This window comes from Trypanosoma brucei, chromosome 4, assembly GCF_000002445.2.
Source record: "Trypanosoma brucei brucei TREU927 chromosome 4, complete sequence".
In the NCBI taxonomy this organism is placed as follows: Eukaryota; Euglenozoa; class Kinetoplastea; order Trypanosomatida; family Trypanosomatidae; genus Trypanosoma; species Trypanosoma brucei.
Genome location: NC_007277.1, coordinates 148,574 through 167,028, shown reverse-complemented (window position 1 = coordinate 167,028; position 18,455 = coordinate 148,574). Strand labels below are relative to the sequence as shown.

Sequence of the window (18,455 nt, the reverse complement as noted above, 5' to 3'; positions counted from 1 at the left end):
CGTGCCCTGGTTGAGGTATTTTTTTTGGATATTTTATACTGATTGCACTTGGTGCTACCACTTTCGTGGCCTCCCTCACGTCTTTTTTTTTTTGCATGGCCGAGTTATTTTGCATAAACACAGTCAAAGGCAAAGAAGACATGTTCCAATTAACGACAGGATTCTGCGAAAGCGCACTGACGGCCCCTCTTTCGGGTGATTCCCGTGGTGAAACTTTCACGTTACGATGGCCTAACCCCTCGCTGCAGGTAATTGACATTCAACGGTTTCCGGAAAGAGTAGTGCAATCTTCTACTCAATCGCTGTTTTATCTCGCATTATCAGACACCCTCTCACTGATATGGCTAGTGATTCCCCCTTCCACTGGGATGGAAGAACTTGTCAGTACATTTCAAATAGAAATCGGTTATTGCGTGAAGCTGAGAGAGTACACTTTAGTTGCCGCCCGAAATGGGCGGAATGTCGTTGTGCCTTTGTCCATTACCCACTCTAACACAGTGTACCCGTTGTTGGGAAACCCAGTATTTAATTCCAATCTCTTCCGTCTTTCAGCCAACGCGCTTGTATACCGCTACACCAATACGTGCAGCAGCAGCAGCGCTACGTGGCAGTCAACTCCCCTTGGGGACTACGGCGCGCGGACTATTCGACAGGTGGTCACAGCGGAGGGGAAAGGGTTCAATGATTGTGTCGTTTACCTCCGCGTGGTGTGGAAGAATAAAATACGGCAAGTTGCATCTAGTGGAATACTTGGGCGGTTCGCTGTGGATTGCGTGGGAGTCGACGCTGACGGTGACGCCGTTTCTGTGTCATTCTTCGGCAGTTCTGTGATTAGTGATATGTTTGATGTTGGTGATTGCATCCGATGTCGAAACCCTGCTTTTGTGGACAAAGGCGAATCCGGGTACAGTGAAAAACTGAACGTGTTCGATTGGTCTTCAACTCCGGGATGCTGTGCTGGAGCTGAACACCTTATTCCCAAGCATCCTCGGTACGTGTTTTTTTCTTGTTCGGTACAGTACCTTGTGGAGTGTTGCGAGGTGGGGGACATTGTTTCCGTTTATGGAGAGGTGGCGGCGTTCTCCCCAACTACATTAGTTAACACGCGATACGGACATGTTGGGAGGTCAGTAGTTGAGTTGAGAGATCTAAACTCCCTGCAGCATTCCATTGAAGTAACTCTCTGGGGTGATATGGGGGCGATCGTGGTACCAGTTGTTGGTGAGCAGTGGTGCTTTTCGAATTTTCTTGTCCGTATTTTCGGTGGTAGAATTACTGCCTCTAGTAGATGTGTAAGTAGCGCCTTTGTGATGAGCCCGAAAGGCCGGGTGGATGTTGCCAGTAATGAGCGCCCTGAGGAGCAGCCTCCACACACTTCAAAACAGGAGGAGGTGGCAGGCGGTACACACAACGCCGATATTGTGCAGTTGGTTTTTGATTTGGATGAAATATCCGAGTCGCTACCCGTCCTAGCAAAGGTAAAAGGTGTGAAACATCCACTGACATATACGGCCTGCTCTGCATGCGGAAGGAAAGTTGGCAATGAAACCTCCGTATGCTCGAGCTGCCCTGAGGCGTCGGTGGAAGAGCGCTTTTTAGTTCAACTTGAGTTGTCGGACGGTATTCGATCGGCGCGGGCTTTTGGCCTTGAATCTGTCGGTAAGGAATTATTTGGTTTTGATACATCAACTTTGTTGAGATATCGCAAGGACTCACCGAACTTTGAGCGCCTCATCACGCATGAGCTCATTGGGCTCCCTGCACTTTTTTGGCTTGAACAGTCACTTGGAGGAGTTACGCAAGTTAAGAGGTGTCAGAGGGTTGATATGGCGCGATGTGCTGCTGTGGTGCTCGGGGCAGTGGAGCAAATAATGAGTGAGGGAGGTTTGTAATGAATGTTTTCTTTTTTGTCCATTTTTTTTTTTCACTCATGCTTGCGCGGGTGCGAGTCCCTTCCTTCCCCTTCTTTGTGTTTCTTTTGCATCAGTGGATTAACCAACAGACAGTAGCCATGCCACTATGGACGGTTGCGTGCGTTCGATCATTTCATTCCTCTCCCCCCTTCCCCAATGTCCCATCGTTTGTACACTTGTCTCATTTGCTTGTCGAACAAGTTGATGCCGATGATCATAGTTACATTTTTATATTGGCAGATGTGCTTTGCTTTTAACTGTTCCAGATATTTGTGTTAGCATATATTCCCGGGGGATGGGGAAGATTTTATCCACATTGTTACTCTGCCGCGCTCTTTTTTTTTTGTTTTCCCTTAATACGATGGGATGCACCGCATTTGCTCATAAGCGAGGGACATACTGAGCAAGATGCTGTAGCACTACCATTTTTTTTTCTTTTGAGGTTTGTGACTTCATTCTATTGATTAATCAATTAATTGGTTGTTGCTTTCTTTTTCCCCTTTCTGTCATCAATTTGAATATGCGGCTGTAATTTTAGAAAGAAAGAAAGGCAGCAATTGTTCCGTTGAAAGAATAAGGGTGTGAGGAATCAAGTTGTGTAGGTAACTAAAAGAAAAAAAACAAAAAAAACTGATAAGAGGTGTAGCAGGGCAACGAAAAACAAAAAAAAGAAAAGGAAGGACTATACTTTTTCTTCCTGCACGGTAAGATAAAAAGGAGTGGTTGGAGGTGCTTCGCGTATATATTTTTTTTGAATTCATCAGGACGTTCGAAGCAAACTTGTTGAATATAAAGGGAAGGCGCAGTTGTAGAAATGGTTTCGGCAGAGAAGGATATTTCAGATGTGTGCGTAGATGTGGCAGGGGAAACACTCAAGCAGTTGGGCGCCTCCGTGAGTTCAACTAACCGCCGTTCCGACGTCGTTGAGCTGCAGATTGCCGTCGGAAGCGAGAAGTGTCCGCCAATTGCCGCTGCGTTATTTAGTGGTTTCGTCAAGGCGGCATGTGGATCTGAGGCGGGAACAACTAAGGTTGGTTTAACTGATGTGAACATTGATGCTCGGGAGAACTTTACTGTTCTACGGTTTGCGGAGGCCGTTCGTGTTCGTGACCTCGATTTCAACGAATTACCCGGTGACAGCCCTCCTATAACCTCTGTGGTTGAGGTAACGTATATGCGTTACCTCATTAAGCACTCGGAATTGCAGGTGTTCCAAGTTTCAGATTTTCCCAAGTGCCTCACACCCCGAGGGGGGCAACGGTTGGATACGGTCGTTGCAGGTTATGTGTTGTTTTCCCTCCAATCTAGCGAGGAGGACGACACGAAAGTTTTGTTGTACATGAAGTCCCTTCGTCGTGTCCTTGGGGGCATGTGCACCTCCTCCTTCGCTGAAACTGTTCTCTCCCAGGCATGGGGAAATATGGACAGTGTGGAGCCGTCGCATGTCACAGACATGTTAGAGGATGCGCAGATGGCAATAACTGACTTCTGGAATGACAGTGATCAGGACACAGCAATCCGTACAAAAGTTGTGTTCCTCATGAAAACTGTGGGGTCTAACCTGCGGGAATACTTTGCTAAGAAAACACTAGACGCCGGTGGTGTGTTCAGCGGTTCGAAGAATATTACTGAAGTGGCACTTGGTTGCTGTGATGAATGGGTGAATATGTGCAAAAGACTCACGACAGTTGACTGGGGTTCTTCATGGGGTACAGCATTCGAGGACGTTCAGCTGATAACGGTGCGTGATCGGTTGAGTGTTGTCGTTTCTATTCGCGACTTGGTGGATGAGATTGTCGAACTTCTTACTGCCGCCGACAAGTTGCAGTCGCTACGTACGGAGACATTATGGGAGACCTTCGATTCCCTTGATATATTCGCTACTACTCCCGCTGTAGAGCAGTTGTGGACAAATTGTTTGGACGCCTTTTACCGTCGCCTCCAGCCAGTCGAGCATCGTTGTGCATCTGCTCTCAGTGACTTCTTTGGAGAGCGGGGCAACTTGGCGCCACAAACGATTCTTAATGAAGTGGTGAAGTTTCGTCAGCTCATACGAAGGCCTGCTGTGTCAAAGGAACTTGTGAACGAGCGTGACGCCCTCCTTGCCAAGTTGAATGAGCGGCTTCAAAGCATTCGCATGGAATTCGAGCGGCGTTCGGAAAGCGTGGAGGACGATGTCGCTCTTGATGAAGAAGACCGCCGTTGCCAAGCGGGGCGTTTTATGCCCGGTGTGGTAAATAATATGATTTGGCTCCGACAACTTCGGGGTCGAACGAGTGATATGATTTCAATGTGCAAATCTCTTTTGAACGACTTGCAGAATGCAGGGGAGTTTTTGCGTTCAGCAAACACATTGATGGAAGAAATTGACGATTATGTGATTGAGACTTTCAAACAATGGACAATGGACGTTGAGGGTAGCAAGCATGTGCTGATGCTTGACGCGAATGCACCACTTATGGACATTGCAGGTGACGGTAGTGTGAGAGTGAATTACCCGGAGAGGTTGGTGCAACTCATTCGTGAGGTGCGTATATTCAGAAGCTTGGGGTTTCGCATAAGCACTGCCATACAGGAGATGGTGGATCAGGGCATCCGTTTCTACCGCAACGGTGTGGCGCTCAAGCAGGTCGCCAGTACATACAATTCCATGAAGGAGAACATTATACCTTGCACGCAGGCGATGCTGCTTGAACCTGCCCTGGCTTTTGAGAATATTATTACTGCAAGCGGTGACAGAAAGTTGACGTGGAGGAACACGGACGACGCCGAGCGGTTCATTGGCAAGTTGCGTCGTGCATCTCAGGCGCTGACTGATGCTAATCGTCGGCTTCACAAGCTGCACAGGGAGATTGAGTCAATTGTGATCGAGCTGTTCAGCATTGATCTCCTGCGATTGAGGGAGCGCTGGACGGGGAAGGTACGTCTCATCAGGGAGAAAATGGAAACATCAGGCTTCAACAATATGGAATCATGGAAGCAGTTTTGGGATATGCAAATATACAAGGCACTAGAGCATCAATATCAACTGGGCCTTGAGAGCCTTCACGAAGTTGTTGCGGAGATTAAGGCGGACATCACGTACGATCCGGATACTGGGTTGGCTACACTGCGCCCCAATATAGATGTTATACGTGGGCAGTACTATCAAAGGATAAAGGACTTCATAACGTTCCCACTTCGATTCCGTGGGTGCGGTAACAGCGATATCTTCGGCGCAATGCCAGGGAACAATGAGCGCGGCATCTTTGCCGTTATGAAGCATGCCGCGCAACTTTTTAAGAAAGTGCAACAAGAGCTGAAGCGTTTTCATCCTTTGCTTGTTATCGGACGCTGTGGGAAAGGAGGAAACCCATCACTAGAGGACATTGTGGGTCACACTCTGAAGGAGGTGCAACATTGGGAGCAGAGCGTGCGTTTGCTGAAGCAAAAGGGTAAAGAAATTAATGCCGAAGAACTCTTTATTAAATGCGGTTGCATTACGATCTGTACAGCAGGCGTCAAGGGTACAGTGGAAGATCATCTTCACAAGTTGTCCCAGGTACTTCATGTCACACTCCGGGACAGCGCTCAGAAGAATCTTTCTAGGATTGAGGAGTACATCGCCGAAGTAACCACTGCATTGGGTGCTAGGTTAACGAAGCTTGAAGAGATCGGTGCGGCTAACCTCCAACATGCCAAGTTGATGGAGAAGCGACCAGCAGTGGAGGTTGAGTTTCATCATTTGCATAACAAGAATGTTTTGCTTCAGAGTATGGCAAATAAGTCAGATTTTGACTTTCGTGGCGTAAAGCAACGGTGGGATGAGGTTACCCGCCGTCTTGATGCATTTGAGCGGGAAATGGAGAAACAGGTCGATTCACTGAAGATGTCCGTCGAAGACACTGTCAGTGCATGGATGAAAAATCTTGAGCGGTTCTCTAACCAGTGGCATGAGGTGAAACCCAAGACCGTTGATACCCCCAACGCAATGAAGATTGTAACCGAACGCCGAGAGCAGTTCAAGGCCTTAAAGGCGGAGGGTGAGGAGTGCATCCAGCAGTGTAAGTATTTTCAACTGGATGAGCCAGACATCGAGGAGCTGGAGGATCTCGAACGTGACATTGAAGAATATGTCCAAATGTGGGACATATTGGTCAAGTTTCAGGAAGAGTTGGATGTGCTTCGTGCGGAACCATGGATAATCATGCGTGCGAAGTGCTACCGTTTCGAGGATTTTGGGCGGCACTGGGAAGAGCAGTTGAGGACGTTTTCGTCTAGTCCAATAACTGTTCACATCCGTACACTTCTCGACTCTTGGATGCGGTGCCTACCTGTATTGAAGTACCTTCGGGGTGACGGTTTTACACCAAGTCACTGGGGAGAAATGTTCAGCCTGATTGGAGTGCGAGGTGTCACACAAGACACACTGAAATTTGGAGACGTTATAGATCAACATGAAACTCTTCTGAGGCGTGAGGCAGATCTCAAGAAGCTTCATGCGCGGGCACAAGGAGAGGCACAGATCCGTGAGGCTTTAGACGATGTGCGTTCGTGGGGTAACAATGCTAAATTTACACTTATTCCGCATCCAGATCGTGAAGGTGTTAAACTCATTACAGAGTGGAAGGACACGATGTCGGCTCTCAGTGATAACCAAGCACTCTTAATGAGTATGAAGGAGTCTCCATACTTTGGGATTTTTGCTAACGACGCAAACAAATGGGAGGAGCGACTTGCCTGTCTTGATGAATACCTCCGTAATATGAGCCAAATTCAACGCAAGTGGGTGTACCTTGAGCCTATCTTCCGCCGTGGTGCACTTCCACAGGAACAGGAACGTTTTTCAAGGATTGATAAAGAGTATTTGCAGGTGATGAAGGTTGTCGCGGCTGATAGTCGTCTTGTTTCCCTTGCAGGCCATACGGAATTCAAGGACGTACTGTATACTGTGTTGGAACAGCTAGATCGCTGTCAGCGTGCGCTGAATCAATTTCTTGAGGCGAAACGTGATAGTTTCCCGCGCTTCTACTTTATCAGCGATGATGACTTGCTGGAGATTCTAGCCCACAGTCGCAATCCCTCTGTCATTCAATCTCATCTGAAGAAACTGTTCATGGGTGTTCACAGCGTCCGGTTTGACGATGCAAAGGAGCACATCCTGCAAATCAATTCCCTTGAAGGTGAGGTGGTGCCCATTGAAGAGTCTGTTTTGATCACGGAGGAAGTAGAAGAATGGTTGGGGAGGTTAGACCTTGCAGTAAAGGACACACTCAAATTACACTTAGTACGTTGTGTTGACAAGGTAAACATTGGCGCATACTCGTCTCAAATTCTCTCTACGGCTGGTTTGATCACGTTCACCAAGCAGACTGAAGATGCTATACGGGACGCTAAGAGTGGTGGGTTAAAGAAACACAGGGCAAATCTTCAAGCACAACTACGCGAATTGACGACGTATGCTGGTGGGAACAGTGACGTTGTAATTGGTCTGAAGGTAAAAGCACTCATTATGGACCTTATTCACAATATTGAAGTTGTTGATGCCCTGATTGATGCTGGTATTGAGAAGGATACAGATTGGTTGTGGCGAAAGCAACTCCGCTTTTACATGGATTACAGTGATTCTTGTGTACTCCGGATGGTCGGTGCGGAGTTTCGGTACAGTTACGAGTATCAGGGTAATGCACCCAAGCTTGTGCACACGCCCCTGACGGACCGCTGCTATTTGACGCTTACGCAAGGTATGCAACTCGGTTACGGTGGTAACCCATATGGACCTGCGGGCACAGGAAAAACTGAGTCTGTTAAAGCACTCGGTAATGCGATGGGTCGTCAGGTGCTTGTGTTTAACTGTGATGAGGGTATTGACTTCAAATCCATGGGTCGTATCTTTACTGGGCTTGTCAAGTGTGGGGCATGGGGTTGTTTCGATGAGTTTAACCGTCTTAAGGTAGATCAACTGTCGGCAGTGTCGCAGATGATTCAAGTGATTCAAGAAGCAATAAAGAATGGTGAGCCTCGTTGCCATCTCATGGGGAAGGAAATCAACGTGGATTCAAACGCCGGTATTTTTGTTACGTTAAACCCTGCGGGTAAGCGGTACGGTGGCCGTAGCAAACTGCCCGACAACTTGAAGCAACTCTTCCGTTCAGTCGCAATGAGTGTGCCAGATAACGAACTCATTACACGTACCATTCTCTTTAGTGAGGGGTTCGAAAATGCGGTGGATTTGGCACGGAAAACGGTAGAAGTTTTTAAGCTCTCGAGAGACCTCTTGTCATTCCAAACACATTACGATTGGGGTCTGCGTTCCATGAAGGCCGTGCTGCGGCTGGGTGGGACGTTAATTCATGAGTACCTTACAGAACGTGCATGTGGAAAAGTCAACCCCAGTCCCGAGGAAATATTCGAAAAAGAAAGTGAGATTATTATCAAATCATTACGTGTCAACACACTTTCCAAACTTACCTTCGATGATGCCCTGCTGTACAACAACCTTATCGCTGACATATTCCCCGGCGCTCCGATAAAGGAGATTGACTATGCTGAGCTACGTCCCGCTATTGAAGAATCTGTTAAGGAACTGAAGTTGCAGCTTGTGGAGGCACAAATACAGAAAGTTCTTCAACTGTACGAGGCCCTCAGACAGCGTATGGGTGTTGTATTGGTTGGTCCTGGAGGTAGTGGAAAGAGTACGCTTCTTCTTATTCTTCGCCGCGCCCTGCAACGACTTGGTAAGGTTATTCCGCAGTATATAATGAATCCTAAGGCCTTGCCGCGTACGCAGTTGCTTGGTTACATGGACAACGACACTCGCGAGTGGTTCGATGGTGTCCTTACAGAGGCGGCTCGTAAAGTTGTGAAGGAGGAAACCTCCGTACTGTCGTGGATTGTCTGCGACGGTGATATTGACCCCGAGTGGGTGGAGTCTCTAAACTCAGTGTTGGACGACAACAAACTGCTTACCATGCCGAATGGTGTGCGTATTCAGTTTGGAGACAACGTAAACTTCATATTTGAAACGCACAGTCTGGAATTCGCGTCACCTGCAACCGTCTCACGCACGGGTATTATTTACCTTTCGGAGGAGGATGTGGATCCCAAGATGATGGTCACCTCGTGGTTGGTGGAGCAACCCGAAGATGTCCGTGATAAGTTGGAGAGATGGATTAATGACTACTTCTACAAGGCGATTGACGCTCTGTTGGCCACCGGTAAGTTAATTGTTGACACCACTCGTACTGGCTTGGTTGCGTCGGGACTCAGTCAACTTCAGGGGTGCACTGGTAAAGCACAGTTTGCTCTGGCCCTTGTGTATGGCTTGGGCTCATATCTCACGGAGGAGTACAGAAAGGATTATGCTAAGGAAATACATAGCATGATGTCGGAGCGACTCCCTGATCCAAAGAATCCTCTAGATGTTTACTACGATGAGTCCAGCAACTGCTATAGGACTTTTGATGTGGAACCCTGCACTGACCTCTCTGTGGAGGATCTATACCGCGACCCAATGGTTGCAACTGTCGACTGTCAACGTAATGTTAAGATTCTACAAGCCTGGATGAAGCCAGTGCGTCCGGGCATATACCGTCCATTCATTCTCGTCGGCCCTGAAGGATGTGGGAAAAAGATGTTGTTGACCAACTTGTTTGGAAAAACGCCTGGTACTCGTGTAACCGCCGTTAACTGCTCCGCTCAGACCGAGGCCACCCATGTTATTCAAAAACTTAAACAAATGTGTCAAGTGTACAACACAAATCAAGGGCGAGTGTTGCGCCCCAAGGAAGTGGAGCGCCTTGTGCTTCTTTTGAAGGACATGAATCTTCCGAAACCAGATAAGTACGGCACGGTCCAGCTTCACTCCCTGCTCCAACAGATTGTATTGTACAATGGTTTCTATGACACTGACTTGGAGTGGATTAGTTTGGAGCGGGTACAAATTGTCGGAAGCATGAACCCACCAGGGAGCATGGGACGCCACCCTGTTGCACCGCGTTTCCTTGCTATGGTCTCTGTGCTCGCCATGTCGTACCCCTCGCGAGAGGCGATGCAGAACATATACACAGAATTCTTCAATATTATGATTCAGAGCGGCCGCCTTCAACTCAACCTTCCTGGAAAAGGTGCTGTTGACATTGCACGCATTATGACTACTGTTTACGAAGCAGTGGCAAGTCGTTACACCGTCAATGTAGCGTCCCACTATATGTTTAACCCGCGTGACGTTACTTCATGGGTTCTCAACTTGCTGAACTACAATCCAGAAGATGTTACCAACGCAATCGGCTACGAGGGTCGCCGAATATTTGTTGACCGTCTCGTCACTACTGAGGAGCGCTCCAAGATATCAAAAGTCATACACGACAACTTAATATTCCTCGTTGGCCACAAATCTGGTCTCAGTGAAAAAGAAACGACAAGCTTTGTGTCGTGGATGGATACATCGCCAATTGGGAAGAAGAAGCTGACTCCCATCGCGAATGAAGAGCTCAAGAAACCTGCTGAAGATTTTGTGTTGGGTTACTCGCGCGAGTTTGCTGACCTCGACGTTCAACTTATCCCCGAAGTTTGTGTTTGGATGGCCCGCGTGGATCGCGTACTGTCGCAGGAACGTGGGAACTTGCTGCTTGTGGGCCGATCAGGCGTGTGCGCCGCCGGTATTGTTCGCCTCGCCGCGTACGGCTTGAGAATGGAACTTGTCACATTGGGAATCACCCGCGAGTACAGCATGAAGCAGTTCAACGCGGAACTGAAGACTATTATGATGAAGGCGGGTGTTGAGGGACAGCATGTTGTATTGTTGCTGGAGGACCATAACTTCACCGTGAACTCGTCGTTCCTTGAAACTATCAATTCCCTTCTGGCCTCGGGTGAGGTTCCTGGACTATTCGCGCAGGAGGAACTGGATGCAATGACCGCACCACTCAAGGAGGATGCGTTGGGTGAGGGTATGAGTGCATATGCGTACTTTGTTGACCGAATTGCCCGAATGCTGCACGTGTGTGTTGTGATGGACCCTACGAATCCCAATTACGAACCGCAGTGCCGTTCCAATCCGGCTCTGTTCACGCGCTGCAACGTTTACTGGGTAGGGACGTGGCACACGGACAGTTTCAAGCTGATACCCCGGCTCTTGATGCGGGATGTGTTCAAATCTATTGACAGCCGAGATAACAAGAAGGACTTCAGTCTGACGACGGAGATTGTGCATGTGCATAAAGAGTACATCAATACCTTTTCCCCACAACACTTCAAGGGGCTGTGCCTCACGTACGAGAGTATCTTCAAAGAGAAGAGCCGGATGATCTCTGAGGGCATTACACGCCTGCAGACCGGTGTGTCGAAACTCGATGAAGCACAGGAGAACGTCGACCAAATCGCAACCGACGTTGTTGAAAAGAGAAAACTGATGGAAGTCAAACAAAAGGAGGCCGACGATGCGCTACAAGAGATAAAGACTAATATGGAGGCGGCCAGTGATCAAAAGAAAAATATTCAGAAGATCCGAAAGGACCTAGAGAAGGAGCAGAAAGCCATTGAGGAACGCAAAAGTGTGATTGAGGAACGTCTTAGTGGCATTCAGCCAACACTTGACGCGGCGCTTTCGGCCGTACGCTCGATCCGAAGTGAACATCTTTCAGAGTTGAAATCCCTCAAGCAACCCCCGCCGGCTGTGCAAGACGTAATGGAGGCCGTCATTATTACTATTGGTGGAGGTGGTGGCGGTGATACGAATTGGGCATCCATTCGTAAGATCCTAGCGGGTGATATTAAGGAACAGATCATCAATTTTAATATCGCTGGTTTCACGGAGGCAACACGTTTGCGAGTCACACAGTTCATGCAGAACCACGAGAACTCCTTCAAGCGAGAAGTCATTGGCCGTGCCTCAAAAGCTGCAGCCCCCATGGCTGAGTGGATTAAGGCTGTGTTGGAGTATTCTTCCGTGCTTCAGACGATGGGCCCGATGCAGGCGGAGTTGAAGGAATACGAGGTGAGTCTCGCGAGTCGGAGTGAGAAGAAGCGGAAGTATGAGGAGAAACTAACAAAGTTGGAGGAGCGAGTGGAGGGACTGAAGCGCAACTTTGGGGAGAGAACGGCTGAGGCGGAGCGACTCAAGGATCATGCTGAGCAGGCTGAGCGCTTGTATGCGTGTGCCCATGACCTTTTGGCAAAGCTCACTTCCGAGCATGACAGGTGGGTGTCACAGATCAAGGTAATACGTGAGAACCAGGTTCTTTTACCAAAGCGGTGCCTTCTTGCTGCGGCTTTTATACTCTACCTTGGTAACGCTACAGAGGACGGTCGCCGGACCGCCTTGAACGTGTGGAAAGAGCGGTTGAAAGATGTTGACAATTTCGAATTCTTTACATTTATGAGGCCAGAAAGTATGCAACTACACTATAAATCGGAAGGGCTTCCTGGAGATGAACTGTCCATGGATAACGCTGTGATTATACAGGAACAGGTTACAACGCCGCTTATTATTGATTCCTCTGGTCAGGCTCTGTCCTGGTTGGTGAATCACCTAAAAGGCAAGGGCCTATCAGTGGAAGTTTGTAGTGTGTCTGAAGAACGGTTTGTATCTTCTTTGGAGTTGGCGCTTCGCTTCGGTAAGAGCTTTATTCTCACTGATGTAGACGGCATTGAGGCGTTCATGTACCCGCTCTTCCGAAAAGAACTTCGGACCGAGGGTACAAAACGCGTCATTCAGTTCGGCGACCGTCGCACGGTGGACTACGCGGATGGATTCCAACTTTATCTCGTTACCAACTCCACTGACCTTTGGATTCCCCCAGACGTTCTCAGTTACTTGACTCCTGTTAACTTCTCCATAACTCAAAATGGTCTTGAGGGGCAGTTTTTGGGTGCAACCATTCAACACGAACAGCCGGAGTTGGAGAAGGAGAAACTTGCCGTCCTTCAGAAAGAAGAGCGACTGAAAATGCAACTAAGCGATCTGGAGGAATCGCTCCTCAAAGACTTAGCGGAGTCAAAGGGATCGCTACTGGATAACAAAACGCTGATTGACTCCCTTAACGAAATCAAAACACAGGCTGCGGAGATTAGTGTGGCGCTAGAAACGTCGAAGAAGGTTCAGGAGGAAATCGATACCAAGCGCAATGTGTACCGACCATTCGCAAAAACGGCGAGTGAAATATTCTTTATTGTGAAAAGTCTGAAAGCCCTGTCGCATATGTATCAGTTTTCTTTCAGCTTCTTTATGGGGATATTCAACGACACACTGCATCACCACGCAGAAGATCGTACCGATATCGACACTAAAATTGATGCGTTAACGAAGACATTTGTGCGAAGCGTTGTGTCTTCGGTTTGCACTTCCCTGTTTAAGGAGCACCGTACAGTCTTCGGGATCCACCTTGCTCGTTCTCTGTACCCTAATGATTGCACTGCTGCTGAATGGGACTTCTTTCTTGACCGCGCCATCGCCCCTGAAGCAAAGAAGAGCGAAGTACGGGTGCCCACGTGGGTACTCCCAGACAGCAGAGATCTTTATCGCTCCTTTGCCGTGTTATTTGAAGATCTCACACCGAAGCTTTCTCTTCATGAGGCTGATGTTTGGTTGCAGTGGATGCGTTCCTCCAACCCAGAGGTATCGTATCCCAAATTCATTAGTCAACTTTCAAGGTTTCAGCGATTACTGGTCGTTAAGACTCTTCGTCCTGATAGGCTAATGGCGGCGGTGAGAAGCACGGCGTGTGACATGTTGCATGTTAAATCTTATGGTGACAATAATACTCTCGCCCAACTGTTGACTCGTACGGAGGCAAATACGCCTATTTTGTTAATCACGACGACTGGTGCTGACCCCTCGCAGGAATTACAAGCGATTGCTCATCAGAAGGTCGGGCGGGATCACTTCCACCAACTTGCTATGGGTGGTGGACAGGCTGAGGAAGCTGTTCGGTTGTTGCGGGCCTGCGCTGAGAGTGGTGATTGGCTATTCCTAAAGAATTTGCACCTTGTGATCCCATGGGTCACAGCGCTACAGAAGGAGCTGAACGTTCTTAAACCGGACTCCAAGTTCCGACTATTCCTCACAAGCGAGGCGCATGACGATTTCCCTTCAATTTTTCTTTCTCAGTGCCTTAAGATCACCTTTGAGGCACCACCGGGTGTACAGCAAAACCTTCTTCACACTTACCAGGATTGGGAAAGTGGTCCTTACGATGCAAAGGGAACTCTTCACACGCAATTACTCTTTATCACGGCATCGTTCCACGCCATTCTGCAGGAGCGACGCTCGTACATTCCACAGGGTTGGACAAAGGCATACGAAATGACGTCGGCTGATCTTAAGTCCGCCTCAGATATTGTCCTACAACAAGCAAAGGGAGAGACCGACTGGCGTGCTATTCGTGGCCTCATGGAGGATGCCATCTATGGCTCTCGCTTGGAAAATGAGTATGACATGCGCGTCCTCAGGGAGTACACGGATCAATTTTTTAATCCAAATGTGCTCTCCAGTGCGAAGCAACAGATGAATCTCTTTGCAAAGGTAAAAGTACCTGCATCAGGAAAGCATGGGGATTGCCTTAAGGTGATATCAGAACTACCAGAAAATGACATTCCTTTCGTCTTTTCGCTTCCCCCAAATGCCGATCGCGTCGTGCAGTTGTCGAAGGTTCGTGCACTAACAGACGATTTGCAGCTCCTTATTGAAGCAAGAGGTGAGTCATCCATGAGTCGTGAACAGTGGGCAAACAAGTTGAGACCAATTCTGCAAGTGTGGGAGGAACTCATGCGGCCCAACCCTGACTTGTTGCAGCAAACAGTTAGTATTGCACGGGATGCATCTCCAATTCTCGGTTTCATGGGGGCCGAAATGACATCTTCACTGCGTCTTGTGAGCATTGTGGACGAGTCGATGAAGGACTTGGGTAAGGTTCTGGAAGGTCAAGCTCTGCTGAGGGAAGATCGGCGTGCTGAAGCTTCAACAATGATCGCTGGCGAGGTACCGGCTCAATGGGACAACTATTATCAGGGCTCTCCTCGCATTTTACCGTGGCTGCAGTCACTGTTGCATCGAGCAACGTCAATCGCAAAGTTGTTCGAGTTGGCCACGAATGGGAATCTTCTCAAGTCTTCACTTAACATTTCCACCATGTTCCGACCGCACACGTTTTTGCATGCACTTCGACAGGAAACTGCCCATTCCCTTCACGAACCTCTCGTGGCTCTTCGGCTTGTTACCTCAATTTCTACACCACCAGAGGGTAAAACAGTCCCTGTGTGTTTGGAGGGGTTAATGCTGCAAGGTGCTGTACTGGATGAGTCTAATGTATTGCAATCCATTGAGGCAGCGGACGAGGCTGCGTTATTTCCAATGCCAAAGACTTATGTTGGTTGGATGACCACAATGCCGGATTCGGTAACCACTGTTGGTGTACCGTTATACACCAATGGCACGAAGGAAATGTTTCTTGCAGAATTACATTTACCCTGTGCCAGCGAGCTTGCCGCTAAAGCTTTCATTTTGGCGGGTGTTGCGCTGGTGCTGGAGCCCTAGTTGTCTTTCTTTCGCTCACTCCGCCTAACGTTTCACATATTTTGCTTGTGCGGAAAATAAAAACCAGTAACATAGACGTAATAACGAATGAAAAAGAAGGAAGAAAGGAAGGAGGGGAGGTGGGGGGGGGGGGTAACACCAATTGCCAGAAAAGAATTGAAGCCATGGCTTCTTAATATATGAAAAATGTTCCTGCTACTTGCTCAGTGATGTCCACAACACATCATTTCGAACACACAATGAAGAGAGGAAAAAAAAGAAAAATGGAGTTGTTTGTTTGTTTGTTTACTCGTTTTGTATTTTGTATAACCTCCTTCATGAGCATATCGTTTTGCTGGTGTTCTGTCTTGTAGGTGTTGTTTGTATTAGTTGTAAATGCATCTTTTTCATCCTTTATTGTTGTTTTGTAGCATTATAGCAAAATGTACGGCAACAAAGGACCTCCGCGGAAGTATAGCACCCCTCGCGGAGTTGACGAAACCTCGAATGCGAAGAAAACGTGCCAAAAGTGTGGTTCTAAAGCGCATTGGACATTTGAGTGCAAAGGCGTAACGCCATCACGTGGGGCCGCGACGACGCGACTCAGTAGAACTCAACAGCTGCGATGGGGCATTAAACAGCAGCGACAGGAGTTTGTGCCGGAACCAACAGAGTGGGAGGCGTATAAAGAGCGTGTGAAGGGCGTGGAGCGGCAGTTGGTCGCAGAAGCCCGCGCGGAGGTTAGCCAAAAGAAACAGCGGTTGGAAGACAGGACCGGTGTGAAGAGGGAAAGTGAAGAGCAGAGCGATATGAAGGTCATTATTAAAGAGGAGGACAACACACATAATGCGAAGAAAACGTTTAAAACTGAGGAGTGAATAAACCGGCTGGCGTAATCGCATGTGCGCCAGGAACCGGACCCTCAAATGAAAAAAAAGGAATTGTTTTGGTGCTTTGAATGGTTTTTTTTGTTTTCGTATAGTCGGACACTTTTTATTTGGCATTGTTGTTAGTGTGATTATCATTGGGCATATTTCACTCGTTGCTGCACGCACGTTTCCTGTTATGCCTTCGGTTTTTTTCCCTATCCTTTTCTATTTTTAAACATGCATACATTTCCCATTAACCTATTTCTCTATTTTGTGAGCAAATGTTTGCTTCCACTTTGTCATCCTTTCTTTTTTCTTTCCCCCCCCCCTGATGGTCATACTTGTTTGTGTCCTTCTGCCTCTCATGCAACGATGAATCTAATTTCGTTGCCGACTGCGTGATCCAAATAGTTGTGGCGATTCCGCTGATTTTTTTAACGAGAATAACAAAACGAAGAAAATATGTCTTTTCGTCACTTCAGCCGCCGTAGCCGCGTGAAGTGGACACGTGCGAGGCGCCGTGTGCTAATTTTCCTTGTTCTTATTTTGATGGTGCCTGTGTGTGTATGTTGTGGCTTACTATATAAAACCCTTGGCTCATCCAGCCGTGTAGGCGAGGCACCCACTCCAATTTCCAAAAAAACTGCAGAAGATTCACAAGTGGCTGCAGTGGATTACATTCTCCCACAAGAGTACGTTGAGGCGCTACGAACGTTTGCGAACAATTTACTCCTGAAGGAAATTGAAGGAGACCCTTGGCAACCATCGGGTAAGTTCACAGACATCATTGCCAAGCCAGGGCTGGGTGTGCCTTTGCCGTACAATCTTGCAACTGTCAATTCATCAAAACGAGGCGAATGGGAGGCGTGCGATAGACGCAACGCAGAGTTTACGGTGGAACGTGATGAACTTTGCAAGGCGTACCTTAGCAATCTGAACAACATGCGCTACATTAAGGCCATGTCGTCAAAGCTGTTGTACGGGCGCACGATAAAGTTTAGGATTACATATGCCCATAATGGAATCAAAGCGCTAGTGAAGGTTTCTCAGGGTAGGTTTTACTTCGAGGCCAGTAGTGAGGTAGCTGCTTTTAGTGTTGATCGCGCCCTGAACTTGTCACGAGTTCCCACAACAGTGTTAGTTGCTCTTCCCGTGGAGCATATGCAAGCCGCTGCCGCAACTTCCCCTCTCCTCTCGCAGTGGGCGTCGAACACTATTTTTGAAGATAAGAACATCAAAGAGGACTTTGTGTCTTGCACAAATTCTTCACGACACCCACCGTTTCGTGCTTCACTTTGCGCCTACGTTTCTGTTCAACTATGGATGCATGATGTCCATCCAGCATTGGAAACTTTTTTGGAGCTGCCGTATAAGTATGACAATGCCTTTGCCAAGAAGTATTTCATTCCAGGAAGTTCATTTTGGCCTCCAAAGAGCGCGAGGTTGCGGGCTATCGGTGAGCTTAATGACCGTTTTATTTTCGACTTCATCATTGGTAATAGTGATCGCGGTATGAATGACCACAACAACTTTGTGTACGGTGGCTGCGGTCGTGAAACCGTTTGTGACCGACCAATGAAGGACAAACGCATCAAGGGACTCGCCAAGTACGCTTTTCTTGATCACGGTAGCGGTTTTTATTCACGTGCTGATCCCAGTAATAATCCCTTCTCTGGGAATGTAGCGAATATTTCCATTTGCCGCTTCAGGCGTGGAACATATGATGCACTGAAGGCGTATGATGAACCGGATTCATTATATCGTACCCTTCCGCTGGTAGCGCATGTGCGGAAGGTGTTACACCCTTTTGTCTTTAACATGTTAGGCCTCACAATTTTTTTTACAATGCAATCGCGGCTAGAGAAGGTTTTGCGTGTTGTGGAGCAATGTCTGAAGAAATATTCACCAGAGGAGGTGTTTAGCCTGCCAGCTTATTGGGAGATTAATATCCCTGAGGAATGGGAGGGATTAGATGAACTGCCGGATTTTGTGGATCCGGACGATGATTAAATGTTTGTTCCCAAAAATGACAGAGGAGTGTTTGAGAGCGTTTCATACGTGATGGGGTTGCTCCTGAGGCGATAATGTGTTTTTGTTGTTGTTATTATTATTATTATTCATTGATCTGGTTATTTACATAGATGCATAGTTATGAAAAACCGCACCGTGGGTACATAAGCA

General features: G+C 47.8%; 4 protein-coding genes across 4 annotated transcripts, besides 3 other annotated features; all 4 read left to right on the top strand.

Moving 5' to 3' along the window:
* Positions 1-4,137: part of a sequence feature (sequence corresponds to BAC RPCI93-5E12) that runs on past the window's edge.
* Positions 96-1,892, top strand: Tb927.4.570 (hypothetical protein, conserved; the record flags this gene model as incomplete). The annotated part of the gene is made up of 1 exon (XM_839114.1): positions 96-1,892. The coding sequence occupies one exon, from the start codon at positions 96-98 to the stop codon at positions 1,890-1,892; it is 1,797 nt and encodes a 598-aa protein (XP_844207.1).
* Positions 2,522-2,595: a sequence feature (T-rich).
* On the top strand, positions 2,728-15,426 carry Tb927.4.560 (dynein heavy chain, putative; the record flags this gene model as incomplete). The annotated part of the gene is made up of 1 exon (XM_839113.1): positions 2,728-15,426. One exon carries the CDS (start codon positions 2,728-2,730, stop codon positions 15,424-15,426), a length of 12,699 nt encoding a protein of 4,232 aa, XP_844206.1.
* Positions 4,138-18,455: part of a sequence feature (sequence corresponds to BAC RPCI93-5D20) that runs on past the window's edge.
* Positions 15,849-16,283, top strand: Tb927.4.550 (hypothetical protein, conserved; the record flags this gene model as incomplete). The annotated part of the gene is made up of 1 exon (XM_839112.1): positions 15,849-16,283. One exon carries the CDS (start codon positions 15,849-15,851, stop codon positions 16,281-16,283), a length of 435 nt encoding a protein of 144 aa, XP_844205.1.
* On the top strand, positions 16,737-18,284 carry Tb927.4.540 (hypothetical protein, conserved; the record flags this gene model as incomplete). Its single annotated transcript, XM_839111.1, has 1 exon — positions 16,737-18,284. One exon carries the CDS (start codon positions 16,737-16,739, stop codon positions 18,282-18,284), a length of 1,548 nt encoding a protein of 515 aa, XP_844204.1.